The sequence below is a fragment of the Mastigoproctus giganteus genome, chromosome 2, assembly GCF_048544385.1.
Source record: "Mastigoproctus giganteus isolate SK-2022 chromosome 2, ASM4854438v1, whole genome shotgun sequence".
NCBI classification, from domain to species: Eukaryota; Metazoa; Arthropoda; class Arachnida; order Uropygi; family Thelyphonidae; genus Mastigoproctus; species Mastigoproctus giganteus.
The window spans coordinates 37,765,736-37,785,601 of record NC_143576.1 but is presented as its reverse complement, the minus strand read 5'-3'; the positions used below and the strand labels follow the sequence as shown (position 1 = coordinate 37,785,601).

Genomic DNA, 19,866 nt, shown 5'->3' with positions numbered 1-19,866 from the left:
ATACAAAAATATAATAAACCTATTGTTAATAATATATTCAAATACTAATCTTGTTCTATAGTATAATTTTATAATAATCTTATACTTATTGGTAACTGGCTGATATATATGTGAAATGGAATTGCTTCAGGATGCCACCCGATTTCACTATATGAATGCATGTGCGTGCACGCGCACACACACACACACACGCACATGCACGCACACACACACAGAGAGAGAGAGAGAGAGAGAGAGAGAGAGAGAGAGAGAGAGAGGGGGGGGGGTTTGACCAAATTTTGATGATGGAGGAGATTGAGCAATTATTGGTAATAGGCTTGTTGTCTTATTATGTGTGTGTGTGTGTGTGTCTGTGCTGAAAAGGGATATGCATGTCTCTCTGAGTGCTAGATACAACACTATGACCCAGAAACAAACTAGATGAGCAAACAATGGAAATATTCATCTTCACCAATTCCCAAGTCATCTGCCAACAAGACCATGTCAGTATCCTGGAACTCTGAAGATATCATCTTTAAGACTCCAAAGATATCTTCTGGAACTCTAAAGGTATCATTCTTATAGATTACCTCCCAAAAAGCAATAGCATCACTGAAATGGAAGACTGGTTGTTTGTTCAAAATGAGGAGTTCTCTTCAAAAGTCCCAAAAGAACTTAACACAAAGATGAGAAAAATGCGTAGCCTCAAGAAAGTAGCCACACAGGGAAGAATGACATTTTAACTCCAGTTTAAAATTCCTAACTGTAATATTTCTAGGTGAGGGTAAATATTTATTGACTATCCCTTGTAATAAAAAAAAATTGTTCAATTGATAGCAGCTTGCAGCTGGAACTATGCAACAGCCAATGTTGTACATGTGATTCCACATGTACAACATTGGGTAGCTTCTGAGCTACCTGAAAGTATAGGATTCCTTCAGAAAACTGTCTGGCATTTAGATTTGATGATGTGCCTGTTATGGTAGGCCCAAATATTTCCATTTAATCAAGAATATTAAAAGAGGAGATCGAGCATTTATTGGTAATAGGCTTGTCATCTTATTAATTTGTGTGTGCTGAAAAGGGATATGCATGTCTCTCTGTGAAAATGGATAAATGCTGAGTTGACATTTACCACTATGTAGAGAGAACTGCTAAAATGATAGATAGATTTAAACAGTTTCATCAGATGCAGTCCACTGAAGTAAACAAAAAACATTTTTAAGCACTTGTGCACATACACCGATAAGCCAAAACATTACGGCCAGCATGTCATTATGCAAATTGAAGCAACTGAAGGTGAACTATGGCCGCATGCACTTGGGACACAGTATAAAAAACACCTGATACTGAGCTCCGTTAATCAGTGTACTCTTGTTCTTCAGATAGGAAAGGCAGAGGACTTAAGCGAGTTTGACAAAGGCCAAATTGTAATGGTCAGATGACTGGGTCAGAGCATATCCGAAACGGCACAGCTGGTGGGGTGCTCACGGTGAGCAGTGGTAAGTACCTACCGAAAGTGGTCCGTGGAGGAAAACCCACGAACTGCCGGTGAGGTGTTGGACAACCACAGCTCATCAATGCTGAAGGTGAGCAAAGGTTCTCCCGGATGGTATGTGGCAACAGAAGGGCAACTGTTGCGCAACGCACCAGTAATTGAATGCTGGTGATGGGAGTAATGTGTCACAACACACACACACGGTACATCAGACCCTGCTGAAAATGGGGCTGCATAGCTGCAGGCCGCTCTGAATGCCCATGCTAACCATGGTTCACCAGCAACAGCGCCTACAGTGGGCATGCGAGCATTGAAACTGGATCTTGAGTGATTGGAAGAAGGTCGTCTGGTGTGATGAATCACGTTTGCTGTTGACCATGTGGATGGCCCGATACATGTGCATCTTTACCTGGGAAAGTGATGGTGCCTGGATGCATTGTGGGACAAAAAATAAGCCGGTGGTGGCAGTGTCATGCTTTGGGCGATGTTCTGCTGGATGTTCCAGGCACTTTGCCTCTACCACCTACTTAAACATCATGTGGGGCATGGGCATGCCCCACTTTAACTGGAGTTGTCTTCCCTATCTGCTCCATATTTCTGTCTATCTCCCATCCAGTCTTCAGTCTGCCCCTTTACTCTATCTGCACACAAGTGAATGCTCCACACAAACTAAATTCAACAATCTAAAATCAATTTTGCCCACCATTTTGACTTTCTTCTAGCACTTCCCTATTATGCTATATGATTACTTTTTTTTTTAGGTCCTAGCCACTGAAGAAAATTAGGTGGCAGGACGTGCCAGAGTAAATCTTAAACTACCTGGTCGGCCTCCATGAGGCGAAAGTGGGGCAACGTCAGACCTCAGTAGAGGTCTTGCAGCTAATTGGCCAGAAGAACAACAGTATACATGACACCACACACTTCAAGATCCATGCACTTTTAAATTTCTGGAATTTACAGTGATCTGTATCACAACACAATGTAAATTAGGCAGAGATGGGGAAAACCCCTCGTGCCACCTGGCTCTAAATACACTTTACACACCTAACCTTGCTGACCAGATACACCCTTTCATGGCAACGGTCTTCCCCTCTGGAAGTGCCATCTTTCAGCAGGATAATTCTGAAACGCTGCCACGTTTCAGCATTATCTGCTATGCCAATCTGTCCGGATTGTTTGAGTTGGTTCGTGGAACATGCGGAAGACTTCCAGGTATTGCCCTGGCCTCCAAATTCCCCAGACATCAATCCCATCGATCATCTGTGGTTTGTGTTGGAACAGTAACTCCAATCTGTGGTGTCTCAATCACGGACCTTACAGGATTTAAAGGATCTGCTGGTTACATGTTGGTTCCAGATACCAGAAGGCAAATTTAGAAATCTTGTAGCAACCATGCCTCGCCGGGTTAGCACACGCTTCTTGATTAGACCGGGGTTCGAGCCCGTCGCCACCAAATACGGAGGGTGCGAAAGGTCCGGGAATGACCACCGCATATCCTGGAGCAATATGGCCTTAGTTGCTAATGCTCCTAAAAACCAAATAACAAACAAACAAACAGCCTCGCCGAGTACGAGCTGTTTTGGCTGCACATGGTGGACCAACATCATATTCGGTAGGTGATCATAATATTTTGGCTCATTGGTGTATATGCTTTCTTTAGATGTACAACTAGACTTGTAGAACGGTGGAAACTTTTGACAAGTCTAATTAAAGAAGAGGTTAGAATTGGTGACAAGGCATGAGTACTTTTCAGCTTTTCAGAGCTCTTTTCGGCTTTACCAAATTGAAAAGTACAATAAACAATCCTAGTGAGTGCCACTTACTCATATCCAAATTAAATTCATGATCCCAAGGTAGTTTTGAAAGAAAACAAATTAATGAAGTTCCCAAAAATAAAGAACAAATTGCAAACTTCTGATGAAAGTAATTAAATGGACCAAGTGAGCTGATAATTTTAAACTTGTTATCCTCGCTCATGCAGGTCTGTTCATATTTCTTTCTCCTGATTTGAATAATGTTATTCGCCTATTTCTTTTAACTGTTTTGTCAACGTTTGACAATTCAAACAAAGCTCTTCAATCCAGCGTATCTCACATTTGTGTGCCGAGGTTGCTATTCCTAAACATGTTGAAGAATAATTATTATAATTAATAACCGTAGCCCTTGTTTTGTGCCAATTCGCAGTAGCGCCAATCACTAACCACAATGCCATTTTTATTTATTTATTTATTTTTGAAATTTTTTTATAAATTGAAAGTTTAAAATTGTCAGACAAAATATATCGGCATCATACTGTGCTATGTATCATGCACTGTTCATGAGATTTAGGACAATCTGAGCCAATCAGCAATTAGCACATCCGTCAGCGCTTCCGTAGCCAGGTGGGCAGGAGCAGCAGTGTATAGCACATGCTTCTTAATTAGACCGGGGTTTGAGCCCATGACCACCAAATACGGAGGATGCAGTAAGGTCAGGGAATGACCACAGCATATCTCCGGAGCAATATGGCCTTAGTTGCTAATGCTTCTAAAAACCAAATAACAAACAAACAAACAGCGCATCCGTATCAGAGACGAGAAAGATTCCCGCCCTCAAAGTAGCCACTCGTGGATGTGGGTGGTAAAGGTCAATGCGGTGAAACATTCGGTTGGTTGTTGTTTACGCTATTTACACGTGTTGGAAATTTATTACACTAACATTTTTTATTAATTGTGCTATTAATAAATTAAATAATAATGATAGCGAGAGCTGTGTGCAGTTTTTTCCAATTGTGTTTTAAAGTTTTTAATAGAATAAAGACAAGCCACGTCTCGTAAAAGTAGTTCATTGAATCTTAGTGCAATATTCAGAAGATGGAATCTGATGAAGGCCGCTCTAATGTGTGTAGGGCTATGAATATGTCTCCATTAACTATTACTACAACTATGAAAAATGCCAGTAAAATAAAACAATCGATGCAAAATGGTAGATAAAATTTTTATTGCCTGGAATCTAACCCTGTGATTTTCGATTGACTCCATTATATAGAGGGTTCCATTTGCGGCGATTCCATTTGTGCCTGTCCCCCCAGGAACCTAACTATGATGTAAATCGAGGGCTATGTGTAGTTTATTCAGCTTATAGCCCAAACCACTATACATTTAACTTGACATTTCAGGCCTCTAACTGATACTTATTATCAGCCTATGCTGTTAGGGATGGAAAAATAGAAAGGGTTACAATTCGAATTATATTCCAATAACTAGATCGTACGTATAGCTTAGCTTAATTTTCAGCACTCACCTCACAGTAATCTGCTTAGCTGGTGGAGGGTTTTACCACATGCATAGTGGTTATAGGATTCTAATACTTTACAGGGATTATGGGTTTAGAATTAAGTTATGGGCTGTAGAAAAATTTTTAAGAAAGGAAAGTGCACTTTCCATGGTTGCCTAATTAAATTAAATTAAATGTAGAGAAAAAGAAAGGAAATATAAGCTAATAATCGCGCACGAGCGACTTTCGAGTTTCCTTGTCTTCAGTTAGCTATAGTTTCCTTTCTTAAAAATTTTTCTACAGCCCATAACTTAATTCTAAACCCATAATCCCTGTAAAGTATTAGAATCCTATAACCACTATGTATGTGGTAAAACCCTCCACCAGCTAAGCCGATTACTGTGAGGTGAGTGCTGAAAATTAAGCTAAGCTATACGTACGATCTAGTTATTACATTACAGCACATAAGGACTCCTTAAAATATCAAGATTCCAATAACTATTAATTGTGAATTTTGCGTCTAAAGGATTTTAGGTTAAATTTTGTTTTGATTACCCTAGAAAACAGAGATTAAGAATAAGTATGTACATATGGATAAACATACATAAAAATTAAATTCTTACCTGCTGTCAGACTCCTGCTTGTTGCCAGACCCTGCATACTGGCAAGTGGTGCTGCCAGCAGTTAATTTATGGGTGAGGTATTAAATGTATTTACCAGTACTAAGATGTCAAGTTTTACTATCCTGAATCCAGTAGTTCTTGTTGGAGTGGAAGCCTTTGGGGCAACTTTGCTCTCATACTCCGATCATCTGTGGTGGTTGTTGTGTAGGCTGGTTCTGGGAGTCTGGACGGGGTTGTATGTGGGCTGCTCCTCTGGATATCTGGACTTTTTTTTTTTTTTTTTTTTTTTATGTAAACCCCAAACACGAGAGGTATTAGAACCTATAGTACTTAGTACCGTGCTTGGGTTGGAGGTTGAGAATACGAAAGAAGATATTTGTTGACATTGGACTTGAACTTCTGTAGACTGTAATTTTCAGGAAATATGTATGAAGGAAGGTTGTTCCAGAAAACGGCAGTTGAATGAATAAACGAAGAAGATGAAAAGTTGGTTCTGTGAGTTTGAAGTTGGACAGTAAATGGATGTTGGCTTTACTTGCCCATTCCATTTGCATGTAGAGGCTTTTGTTATAATCTTCACAATCACCTGGTCTGTAGATTACTCCTACTCGCATTATACCTTTGTTTCCAACTATCTCACACCATACAGATTCTATACTAGTATGTGAAACGTCTGAATCTGGCGAAGCTATCGTTGCACTCAGGCTGCATCACCTCACCACCCCCTTCTATCTACCCTATCCTTTCTAAATACATTATACAAGCCATACTGAAACTCATCATCCCTATTTCTAGGTGGCACCACGTCTCCGTAAGCCCTATTATGTCGCGTTACTTGTTTTAACCAGCAGTTCGAATTTGCTCATTTTATTGACGACACTTCTAACATTACTATATAAACAATTAAGACTTACTGTTCTTGTATATTTAACTACCATAACACAACCCTTGAAGTTTTTCAGGCTCGCTTCCCTGGCATTAGCTACCCGCTCACTTGAAACGTTTCTGTCCCCAGAACATCTAGATAATATGTCCAGTTGGGGTAACAGATAAGAACTCTTGAGGTATGTGCAAGAGTTACTTTGACCAATATTATCAGATAAACACGTGTCAGTATTACCCACATCCCCCCCTAACTAGCAGTTTCCCTGAACCTTTAAGGTATCCTCAATAATACTGGCAAAAACTTTTGCACCACCTTTGTTTAAGTGTATCCCATCTCTACAAAACAAATTCCTTCTACCTACAAGTGTGGGCCATGCTGAAAGAAATTTACCCCCTAAAGCCCTGCAGAGTCCTTCAAGTTTTGAGTTAATCCACAAGGCTTTTAACATATAATCCCTCCTATTGGGTCTGGGCAGAATTGCAGACACATAGACATTGTGGCCTAGCTCGCAGCATTTCCTCAGCATGGTCCTGTATTTTTCCAACAAATCGTCAGATCATGTACGTTTAATGTCATTAGTCCTCACATGAATAATAATATTCTATTTACCCCCCCTTAAAATATGACAATATGTTGGTGACATCATTAATAGTTGCTCCTGGCAGACATACCCTGGTTCTACTCCACCTATCCTTATTACAAAAAATATTCTCCATTTCCCCGACAATGGAGTCTCCTAATAAAACAATGTCCTTTTTAACCAGAGTAGTTTGCACTTGGTTTTTCTGTTTTGAGGCCTGAATTGGGTGTGCATCACTTGGTAGATTTCTGGAGTCTGAGTCCCTGACAAGTTCCTAGATGCATTATTCTCGAGGTGCCTCCGTGGGCAGGAGCGGCAGTGCATAACACACGCTTCTTGATTAGACCGGGTTTCGAGCCCGTGACCACCAAATACGGAAGATGCAGAAAGGTCAGGCAATGACCACCGCATATCCCCGGAGCAATATGACCTTAGTTGCTAATGCTCCTAAAAACCAAATAACAACAACAGCGTTATTCTCGAGGACAAGCACCCGTTTTTTCAGTGACTCAGATTGTTCCATCAGTGTACCAAATTGTAATTTAAGATCAGTGCACTCCTTACATCGATCACAAAGAAAAGAATCCCTGGGTGAGATATGATTAGTCATCAGGTCAACCTTGGAAAACATTCCACAGGTTCCACAACGGATTAAATCATGACTCACCCGTAAATCGCCATCAGCTATTTCCGTGTGAGTGACGATACCCTGTGATGTGTTTAAGGCAGATCTCATAACTACCATTATAAAATTAGCTAAATATCAATGAAAATTAACTTTTAAAAATTATATCTATATATATATTATAAAAATCAACCTGTTACAGGAAACCTATAACAAAATAATCCAACAATATCTAAATAAATCAAATATTTAAAAGCACTAATCAACAGTAATCCAATCCACTTAACTGAGGAGCCCTGACGAAGTATATCCGCTCACCTCGAATGCCAACGAATGCCGCAGAGAGTAAAACAACAGGCAGTCAAGGTCACTCGATAGGACTTTCTTTCTGTAGCATTAGTACAGAGTAGAAAAAAGTAGTAGTAGTAGTAGTAGTAGTTACACAAACTGAATTATATGCCATAAAGCTTGCTATAGAAAATATTTTACATATGTCAATTCAAAAGAGCATAATATACACAGACTTGCAAAGTTCCTTATTAGCCTTGCAAAGCAACTCCCCACCTACTCACCCGTTATCAAAGCTCATTAGAACAGAGTTGATACATCTCAGAGAGCATCAACAAAAGGTTATCTTCTGCTGGATCCTGGCATACTGGAATACCTGGAAATGAAATTGTGGATAATGCTGCCAAAGTCCGTCCAGATCAACCCTAGTGAATTCCCTAGTACCATTCACTGATTATAAAATGAATATACAAAGTACATATATGTAAAGGTCGATGGACTCTTCAATGGCAAGCAATACACTACATAATACACTACTTCAAATTAAACATGTACCAAAATTATGGGCTTCCAGCCTCATTGCAAACAGACAAGAAGTAATTCTAGCCAGAGCCAGAATCGGCCATACTCATTTAACTCATCTGTTCCTCTTGTCAGGGAATGACCCTCCACAGTGTGTCACAGACATTCTCTCAGATATGCCAGACAAGCTGTTCTTGCTACCTGGGAGTCTAAAACGCTGATGGAACTGATATTCGGGTGACACTTAAGTCAAGTGGACCCAATTTCGGTGACGTCCGGACGGTCTATGACAGCCAAATCCTCTGCTTGCACCTTCACGATGGTGGGACTGTTAGTAATCCTGGGTATAACCTCCATGCACAAGTACATGTGGGTAACCACCCAGGTGTGAACCAATGTAAGCAGGGGTCGAGGTGTGGCGCCCACACCACATGGAGGAACGCCGCCCCTCTATGTTACCAGGCAGTACAAGGTGGTAGATGACTCTCATCAACCGGTGAAATACCACCACTTTGCTTATTGGAGGCTTGAAGTGGTGGAACCCATGTTTAGTCTCTAGAGCTAAGTTCCGGCCAACCCTTCCCTATCTCTTCCATCATGCAGTATGATTGATGATTTTTGAGGTTATGATGAATGTTGTGGTGAGATCCGATATTCCTTACATTTCGAGGGTACAGCTCTAAAACGGTGTTCGCAGGGCGGCCGCTAGATAGTACACCGGACCAAACCTATTGGTAACTCTCTAGGAGGCTTCTGGATCAGCTAGTGTATAATCTTGCTACCTCTACTCTGCCAGATAGTGACTGGAGGGAGTCCGAGTAGTGTGTATGCGGGGAGCATTGTCGAGGCCACGTTATGTCAAGGATCTGGGTATATTCTTACCACATGTACGCCATATCCAAAAATTTCATTATTTCATACAGCATGTCCCACCCACTTTTTACCATTGAATACACCATGAATTGTCCAAATAATAGAGCAAGCTTATCTGCGAAAAGATCTAAACCTCCCAAGGACTTCCTAATTCATTTCACAAATATACGTGGTCTCAATTCCAATCTCAACGATGTCCATTTCCACTTGCAGTCTTCCAAACCCCATGTACTTTTTCTGACTGAATCTCAGTTATCAGTTGATTCAACTACTTCTCATCTCAGATGTCCAAATTATTTGCTGTATGATTCCTTTCGCCTCAAAGGTGGGACTTGTGCATATGTCCGTTCTGATATTCCCTGTCAGAGACTTGGCAATTTGGAATCTCCTTTCTTTGATCTTCTCTGGCTTAAAATCTCTCTACCTCATTGTGTCAAATTCATCTGTTGTCTCTACCGTTCTCCCAACTCCACTAATCACTTGGAGCTCTTTGACTTTCTCCCTTTGCAACTTGACTTTCTCCAGTCCAACTTTCCTAACAGTGAGGTAATTTTCCTTGGTAATTTTAACGTTCACAACTCCAGCTGGCTTCCATTTTCTAGTCACACCAACCCAGCAGGTCGAGATGCTGAGGCTTTTGCAATTACTAATGACCTAGCACAGATTGTTCATTTACCTACAAGAATACCGGACAATCCTAATCATACAGCCAATACGCTTGATCTTTTTCTCGCAAACAACCCTTCTAAGTACAAGGTCGAAGTGAGAGGTCCTTTAGGCACTTCAGATCACAACTTGGTGATTGTCTCTTCTCCAATGGAACCTTTATCTCATGGCTATTCCCAACCTCGTATTGTTTGGCATTACAAGAATGCAAAATGGGATGACCTGCGAGACTTCTTTTCCTTGGTCTGATTACTGTTTCAAAACTTCTGATGTCAACGTTTGCTCAGATCGTGTCAGTGAAATTATTCTTGCAGGAATGGAATCCTTTATCCCACACTCCACTTTAAAATCTCGTCCTTTATCTAAACCTTGGTTTTCCAATAAATGTGCTAAGGCTGTCCAAGAGAAGAATGTTGCATATCGTAATTGGCTTGTTTCTAATTCTTCAGTTTCATTTTCTGCCTACACCAAAGCTCGCAACAATTGTAAAGCAGTTATTAATCAGTCCAAACTAGAGTTTGAACAGGCTAAGAGTAGAAAACTTGCTTCTTGCCCTAATGGTAGCCGAGCATTCTGGTCTCTTGCCAAAGCTATTGGCCGCAACTTTTGCCCATCTCTGCTCCCACCTCTGTCCAAACCAGATGGTTCTGTTGTCACTTCAGCCAAGGATAAAGCTGACCTGCTAGCATCCCATTTTTCTTCCAGCTCATGTATTAATGATCTTGGTAAAACACCTCCCACCATTCCTAACACGCTCCATTCAATGCCTCCTGTGGTCTTCCGTCAAAAGGATATCAGAAGGATTTTGATGAATCTTGATGCTAAGAAAGCTCCAGGACCTGATGGTATTTCTCCACTTGTTCTCAAAACCTGTGCCCCTGAACTTACTCCTATTCTTTGCCGCCTTTTTTCACTTTCATATTCCAAAGGTGTTTTTCCTTCTACTTGGAAATTTGCTCATATCCAGCCAGTTCCTAAAAAGGGTGACAAATCCCTCCCATCCAATTATCGTCCCATTGCAATTACTTCTACTCTTTCTAAAGTAATGGAGAAATCAATTAACCGCCAACTCTTAAACTACCTAGAAACCTTCCGTCTGATCAACGATCGCCAGTATGGATTCCGTCAGTGTCGATCCACTGGTGATATTCTGGCTTATGTTACCCATTTATGGATTAATTAAATGGAAAGGTTCGGTGAAACACAAGTAGTTGCTCTTGACATCTCAAAGGCTTTTGATCGTGTTTGGCACAAAGGTCTTCTAAATAAGCTTCCATCTTATGGTTTGCCATCTGTTTTTAGTAATTGGTTATCCAGTTTTCTCTCTGATCGCTCACTGAGGGTGATGGTAGATGGCTCTCTGTCTTCTAACTTCTCCACTAATGCCGGTGTCCCCCAAAGTTCAGTTCTTTCCCCAACTCTTTTCCTCTTGTATATCAATGACCTTCTTCCATTGACTGGAAATCCTATCCATAGTTTTGCCGATGATAGCACATTGCATTCAACTTTCCATTTTGAGAAACCTTGTCCTGCTCAATCAGCTTCAAGTTCTCGAAAATCTGCTGCCAATTCTTTAAATGCCGATCTTCAGGTAATTCTCTAGTGGGGCAGAGACAACTTAGTTGATTTCAACCCTTCTAAAACTCAGTCTTGTCTTATATCTCGCAAAAAGGATTCTTCTGCTCCTATGCTTATCTTTAGTGACACTCCGATTTCTAGGCAAAATGATATATCTCTTTTGGGGATTACCCTGACTTCTAATCTCTCTTGGCACAAGCACATTACAAATATTGCTTCCTCTGCATCTAAAAAACTTGGTTTTCTCTTTCACTCTCGGCGTTACTTTTCTTCCAAACAGCTGCTCACTCTGTATAAATCGCAAATCCGCCCTGCCATGGAATATTGTTCCCACATCTGGGTGGTGCCCCCAAAACCTCTCTCAGGCTTCTTGATTCCATTCAGAAGAGGGCAGTTAGGTTAATTAATGATTCATCTCTAACAGAGTCTCTCCACTCGCTTTCTCATAGATGTACTGTTTCTGCTGCATGCCTCTTCTACAGATACTTCCATGGGCACTGTTCTTCTGAATTGGCTTCTATAATTCCCGCTCTCTCTTTCAAAACAATCTGAACACGTGCCGCCACCAGCCAACATCCATTTACTGTCCAACTTCAAACCCACAGAACTAACTTTTCATCTTCCTCATTTATTCATTCAACTGCCGTTTTCTGGAACAACCTCCCTTCATACGTATTTCCTGAAAATTACAATCTACAGAAGTTCAAGTCCAGTGTCAACAAATATCTTCTTTCGTCTTCTCAACCTCCAACCCAAACACTGTACTAAGTACTATAGGTTTTAATACCTCTCGTGTTTGGGGTTCTCATAAAAAAAAAAAAAAAAAAAAAAAAAAACACCACTCACAGTGAAACACGTACTTCTGGAATGTACTCTATATAATAATGCTTGACTAGTGTCATTCAATTCTCTGGCAAGCTTAAAGGAACTTTTGTCGGTTAGCCATATCATAGGCAAAAAATAAAATCTCACAGAATTCTTCTCCTTCCTAAAATGAATATGACTTTACAGCTGTTTCTAACTGCTTCTACGTCAGCCAACACAGGCAGATGTGACATAAGCATTGGGAGATCAAAATTGAGAGTAGGAGTGTGCTATAGGCCTAATGACTCTGATGAGTATAATAAGGAACTGTACAGGGAAATAGAGTGGGCCAGTAAATCAGAGAGTCTTATAATGGGAGATTTTAATTTCCCAGATATTGACTGGAATTTGGGGGCTGGTTACTCACACACTAGCAGGGCTTTTGTGGATTTATTGGATGATTGTTTTCTATCAGCATGTTCGGGAGGCAACTAGAGGGAGTAATACTCTTGATTTGATTATCAGCAGTGATTCTTCATGCATTAAGAATCTGCAGATAAATGAACCACTAGGTGGCAGTGATCACAGTGTGCTGAAGTGGGATTTACTCAAAGAGGTAACTACCATTAGGGGTAAAGGGAGGGGTTATTGCTTCCGTAAAGGCGACTACGATGGACTGAGACAGTATTTAAATTCTATACAGTGGGACCAACTGATGATGTTACCAACAGCAAATTCAAAATGGGAAGCATTCAAAGAACTTATCTTGGAAGCTACTAGGCTTTACATACCAACTAAGAAATATTGTTCAAGGTTTAGGCCAAAATGGATGTCAGATGAACTAATGAGACATATGGCAGAGAAGAAAAATGCATGGGATACTTACAAATTAACACATGACACAGAAGCCTATGATAGATACAAGTTGATATGCAACCAAGTTACAAAGGAGGTTAGGCAGGCGAAGGCAGATTACGAGAAATCCTTGGCAAGGGATGCAAAGAAAAACAGCAAAGAGTTCTTTACTTATGTAAACTCTAGAAGGAAGGGGATGAATCAGATTGGTCCACTTGATATTGATGGGTCAACTGTTGATGATTCTGCTCAGGTAGCTAACAAACTAAATGAATATTTTGCATCGACATTCACACATGAGGTGTTATTCAGCAAAGGGAATGCCAGAGGTGTATTCAACTCTAGCAGTAAGCTAGAGAATCTTGAAATAACTGGGAGTAAAGTGGAGGAGAAACTGTTGAAGATAAACACAAGAAAGGCACCCGGGGTGGATGGGATCTATCCAGTTATATTAAAGGAGGCAGCAAAGGAAGTAAGCAAACCCTTAGCCATAATTATGAGAGCTGCCTTGGACTCAGGGGAAATACCCATAGACTGGAAATGTGCAAATGTGACCCCAATTCACAAAGGAGGATCAAAGGTTGACACAAGTAATTATAGACCTGTGAGCTTAACTTCTGTTCCAGGAAAATTAATGGAGGCACTGGTTAAAGAAGCACTGCAGGATCATTTAGACAAGACTTCAGTTATAGCTCAGACACAGTATGGTTTTGTTAAGGGGAAGTCTTGCCTGACCAACTTGATTGGATACTATGATGCAGTCACAAAAGAACTGGATGCAGGGAATAACTTTGATATTATATACTTGGATCTTAGAAAGGCTTTTGATACTGTTGCACATGGAAGACTGCTACACAAATTGGAGCAGTGTGACATTGGAGGCAAATTGCTGCTATGGATAAAGGGGTGGTTGAGGGGGAGAAGACAGAGAGTGGTAATCAATGGACACTGCTCATCATGGACTAATGTTATTAGTGGAGTCCCTCAGGGCTCAGTGTTGGGTCCATTATTGTTTTCTGTATTTATAAATGATATTGATGATGGTATATCAAGCTTAATGTCGAAGTTTGCAGATGATACAAAGGTTTGCAGGGTTGTCAAGGACACTACTGACACTATGCTGCTGCAACAGGATCTGGAAAGGTTGAGCAGATGGGCTGAGAGGTGGCAAATGAAGTTTAACATTGACAAATGTAAAGTACTACACATGGGAAACAGCAAACCCAGAGCAACGTATCAACTCTGTGGTACTACACTGAAAGTGGTAGAGAATGAAAGGGACTTGCGGGTGGTTGTGCAGGCAGATATGAAGTTCTCTGAGCAGTGCAGACGGGCTGCAAGAGTAGCTCATGGAGTATTGTCAATGATATACAGGAATTTTTCCAGCAGGGATAAGGAGGTGATTATTCCATTGTATAAGGCAATGGTCAGGCCACACCTAGAGTACTGTATACAGGTCTGGAGGCCTCATTTCAAGAAGGATCTAGGGCTGCTGGAACGAGTACAGAGAAGGGCAACAAGATTAGTGAATGGAACAAAGGGGTGCTCTTACGAAGAAAGGCTTAAGTTTTGCAAATTACAGTGTCTGGAGACTAGGCACCAGCGAGGTGATCTGATAGAGGTGTATAAAGCCTTGAATGGTTTAAGCATGCTCAATGCTGATGGGATTCTTCCTCTAGCTCAGAAAAATCACCTGAGAGGGCATAAATTCAAATTGAGGAAAGACAGATGTAGGATAGACGTGCGGAAATTTGCCTTTAGCCAGCGGGTGGTTGGTTGGTGGAACAGAGTTCCATCCCTTGTCGTGGAGGTTGATAGCCTAAATAAGTTTAAGGCTGAGCTGGACAGGTATTTTGAACGAACAGAGGGGTGAAGTGGAAGTGGGCTTTTTTTTTTTTTTTTTGGCTGATGCTGCATAAGCTTGCTTTCTTGCATCAAATGCCTCTACTAATGCTAATGCTAGTATAAACCACTTTACTAAGTGTAATGGCTACTTAGGCAATGGCCTAAGTAGCCATTGCACTTAAAACCCCATCAACCTCAACAACAGCTCCTATCTTGGAAATGGCTTGTCTTGTGGTTTGCCCACTGTGGTTAAGGTGTATATAACTGTAAAGGATTACAGTTGGATGTAGATTACAAGGTGGATGTTTGTTTTGAGTGAAGGATTTAGCTTGTACGAGCTAAATGATAGATCACTATGCAACAGTTGACATCGCAATTCAGTATGGGAGAATGCAGTAACGATATCCCAAATGACAATGCGCCACACACATTCAGATGTGTGGGATTCCACATCAGATGATCCAAGGGATACCTTCCTTTCATCGTTGTCGACGGTACATGCTGTGTTGTCAACAACAGATTTTTTGGACACTGGAGGGGTGGAAAATAAGTGTCCTGGGTGGATGCATCCAAATACCTAGTGCAACACACCAACGGATGCTTTCATGCATGGCACAAGCAACACGAGTCCATAGAACCATCATGCATGGTGCTCTGGTGCAGAGGGACCAATGTTTCTCTGCTGAGGTCAACTGTTAGCTTTTAGGAGACCATGTGCACCCTCCCATGTTGCATTTTAAATGTGGCATAGAAATAGTAAACAATTTTGAATTATTTCTAGCTGATTTACAAAGTTATTATATTTTTATTTTTATTTATTTATTTTTTTTTGTTAGTTGTTGGTGCATCAGCTTCTGTGGTTGGCTTGCCTGAGTACAGGTTAAGACCAGTTGAATCATATAAATCATTTGATATTGTGAATCTCTTTTCAAATTTAGTCAAAATTATAGCACCTTTGGTTTTCTCCAAGTTAACTGTATTAAACACTGCAGCAGTTCACCAATTGAGCATCAGAGTAGATCTTCTGGAAAGTGATATAATGGCATTATTTGATATCACTCCACTTCACTATGCACAAATGTAGATTTAGATTACCATATGCTATTTTCATGACCTGTTTAGAGTTATAATTCTTAAAGTTTGTGCATCCTTATTGGAATTGATGACTTTCTTGTTAGCAACCAGACATTTTAGATATAAACAGGACACTTATTTAAACAAATATTCAGACTTATGGTGGAAATGAAACTTAAGCACTACAGCTGATTTACTGAAATTCATTCCTTTATTTATCTCTTCCAGTGTTTTAGCCACATAGATTCAAAAGCTCTTCATTAGATTGTCTGATTGTTATTAGTGTTTCAATGTTCATACTGGGGCTAAGACAAATAATAATCTGCCATGTGGTGGATTGTTATTTCTACTACCTGGTTGTGTTCTGATTAAATATTTGGTAATTTTTCAGTTTCATACATTAACCCAAATAGGAATTGGAGATAAGTTTTGTCAAAATATAAGTAGTTGTTGTTATTTGGTTTTTAGGAGCATTAGCAAGTAAGGCCAAATTGCTCAGGGGATATGTGGTGGTCATTCCTTGACCTTTCCGCATCCTCCGTATTTGGTGATCCCAGGCTCGAACCCCGGTCTAATCAAGAAGCATGTGCTACGCACTGCTGCTCCTGCCCATCTGGCTACGGAGGCGCCTCTTAAAATATAAGAAGCCCTGGCTGAGTTGGGAAGGATAAAATCAACTATAGATACTAATCCACTGTCATCAGTTATTTTCCTTAAGTAGCATGGTAGGCCATTTATAATAAGCTGTTGAAGGAATAATTAATTGTAGCATTGATGGTCACCTGCTTATATAGTCCTCTGGAGCTCTGTATGCATGATGAAATAAGTCATTTCCATTATCTCAAATAGGGAAGTTAGTTTATCACATAGGTTTAATTGTGTGTATAGTATTTAAATTATGAATATAACTGAGCTATAATAGAACTTTCTCTGTAGGACCTGGGTTATTGTTGACACATCAAGTGAACTATTAATTAGCTGTTACCAAGTGAACTATCTTATATATAATATGAGGTTTATGAGTAGCATTGTTTGTTTTTCCATCATATATGAGGTTGGTTCGAATAAAGAATGGCCTGACATGGCTTCAGAGGTGCTAGTCTGTTGATTCTTGGCACAGGTTTCGGTCCTTCTCTACATAGCCACCATGCATATTTACGCATTTTTCCCATTTAATGAATGAGGCTATGGATACTGTTTTTGTAGAAGTGGTGAGGTTGGTCTTTGAACCATAACTCTGTTGCAGAAATGAGTGTCTCATCATCAGGGAAGTGGTCCCCTGAAGAAATGATTTGAGGAAAGGAAACAAGAAGTCTGATGGTGCAAGATTGGGTGAGTAGGCTGGATGGAGCAGTATTTCATATCCACAAGTGGCCGCTTGTGTTGTTGCAATTTCAGAAGGGTGAACTGGGGCATTGTCTGGAAGCATTCTCACAACTTTGGACAGCATGCCACGCTACATGTTTTGATTTTCTGCCGTAATTTTGTGAGTAAGTTGGCATAATAGGCACCTGTAATAGTTCTACCTTTCGGCAGATAATCAGTCATTACTATGCCTTTCTCATCCCAAAACAATTTCCGCAAGACCTTTCCTGCTGATCATTGGACCCTTGCCTTCTTGGGGGGGGGGAACCATGATGTCGTCATTCCATGGACTGCTTTTTACTTTCAGGGTCGAAATGGTGTATCCAACTTTCATCCTGAGTGATTAGACAAGTGAAAAAGTCTTCCTCATTTTTTTGGCACAGGGCTAACAACCCTTGCGATTTCTGTTGTCGATCAGCTTTCTGGAAACCAGTCAATCGGGGAATCCATCTTGCACTCAATTTCCATAAATGGAGTTGGTCATGAAGGACTGTTTCAACAGAGCCCACACTAATCTTCACCTCCTTGGACAAGTCATGCACAGATATCCAGCGATCTTCCATGATTAATGATTCCACTTTTCTGATTGTGCTGTCATCAATGGCTGAATGGGGATGACCTGGAATGGGCTCAGATTCTACCTATGTCCAACTACACCTAAACTGTCTATGCCAGTGCTTCACAATGCCGTAAGATGGGGCTTCATCCTTATATACAGCAGTCATCTCCTTGTGGATTTCTTTAGGAGATTTCCCCTTCAAGAACAGATACTGGATTACAGCTCTGGTTTAAACTTTGTCCATGATGCTACTTCGTCACACGTTCAGCTCTGTAAGAGAAAAACAAATTAAGACACAGGGCTGAAATTTTACACCTTTAGTACAGAGATATGTATGATGCTGCACACAAAATATCATGACTGTGATATGTGGAAGTAGGTGAGGGCGATTCTTTTTTGAACCACCCTCATAAATTGTTTTACTGCTTTTGAGTTTTCCTGACTTTTGGTTCCTACTTTATTTAAAAATAACTTCTAAGTACTGCATGGACAGTGAGCTTATAATAATGATTTATTAATTTTTGTTTTCCTCCAGATTAATACCTTCTACATCCCTTTATTTTGCACCAATCATTTTTCATACAAAATTTAGTTCTCCTCTATTAGAAATTGGTGATATAATAATAGCAGATAAAGATTATTCAAAGATTGGACATTATTCTCAACTTGTGTTGGATTGGGTTTCTCACTGGAATGAAGAGCTTCAAGAAAGAGTGTTTGTTCCATCTTTATTATATGAAAAGTGTAAGTAATAATTATCAAAAGTAAATTAACATGACTATATATATATTTTTTATTTTTGGCAGTTTTATTTTGTAAGGAAAATTAAATTTTATATAGCACAAATATTAGTATTAGTAGAGGCAGATGATGTAAGAAATCGAGCTTATTCAGCACCAGAAGAAAAAAAAAACTTCCCATCTCATATCACCTGGTCTAATAATATATCTAATTTTTTGGAATTTTATTCAAACTACCTAATTCTACAACACAAGACAAGATATAAGTTTAATCCAATAATTAACCACCCATTTAGCTGAAGGCAAATTATTGCACATCTATTCTACAGCCATCTACTTTTTAATTTGAATTTATGTTCCCTCATGTGCATAGTCTGAGCAAGAGAAAGGACACCATCAGCATTGAGCTTATCAATCCATTCAAAGCTGTAAGCATGTCAGTCAGGTCTCCTTGCAGATGCTTAACTTGACTGACACAATGTCCAAATGCTGCAATTTTCAGAACTGAAGCCCTTCTTGGTAAGAGCATCTTTTTATTTCCCCTCATCAATCTCATTGCCTTTCTATGCACCCATTGCAACAGATTCACATCATTTCTAAAATGAGGTGTCCAGAACTGTATGCAGTACTCAAGATGTGGTCTAATCCTTTCCTTTTCCCTTGATAATAATTACATTTTTAAGTAAATCTTATATGAGTTCACAGTGATCGCTGCTGATAATCAGATTACGAGGATTGCTTTCTCTTGTTACTTCTCTAAAATGATGCTGTAGTAAACAGTCATCCAAGAAATCAAAATTAGCTGTGATCTCCAGTTCCTGAGGGCTGTGGCTTAGTAGTCTGAGGAACAACATACCAACACAACCTAACCCAACACTACACTATGCATGACCCATCTCTCACAAGCTCTTTCCACTCAAAATTGCACTAAAACTCACACTATCTCTGACCTCTACAGAGTTTGTACTGTGACAGAGTATACAACGTGGAGTGGGGGGGCATCGGTGCTGCCTGACAGTAAATACTGTACACCATATGGTGTGTACTTTCTGTAAATTTTACTCCCATATTTAAATTATCCCTGCCTTAAGTCTAAATGACACCACATCACTAATATCCCCACAATGTCCACATTTGGTGACTTAACCAGTACTTCAAATCCATCAAATTTATTTACTATACTCCACCATTAGTGTACTTACACCTATATTTGCACCTGTTTTTTACTCTTAGTTATCCTAACACAGTCCA

The 19,866-nt window shown here is 40.1% G+C and overlaps 1 protein-coding gene across 1 annotated transcript in view; it reads left to right on the top strand.

Annotated features, from left to right (window-relative positions):
- The window catches only part of LOC150089271 (spatacsin-like), a 542,060-nt gene that overhangs the window by 201,587 nt on the left and 320,607 nt on the right, over positions 1-19,866 (top strand). Inside the window, exon 9 of the mRNA XM_090389930.1 lies at positions 18,411-18,619. Coding sequence (XP_090246056.1) covers positions 18,411-18,619 — 209 coding nt within the window. The remainder of the gene's footprint in view (positions 1-18,410; positions 18,620-19,866) is intronic.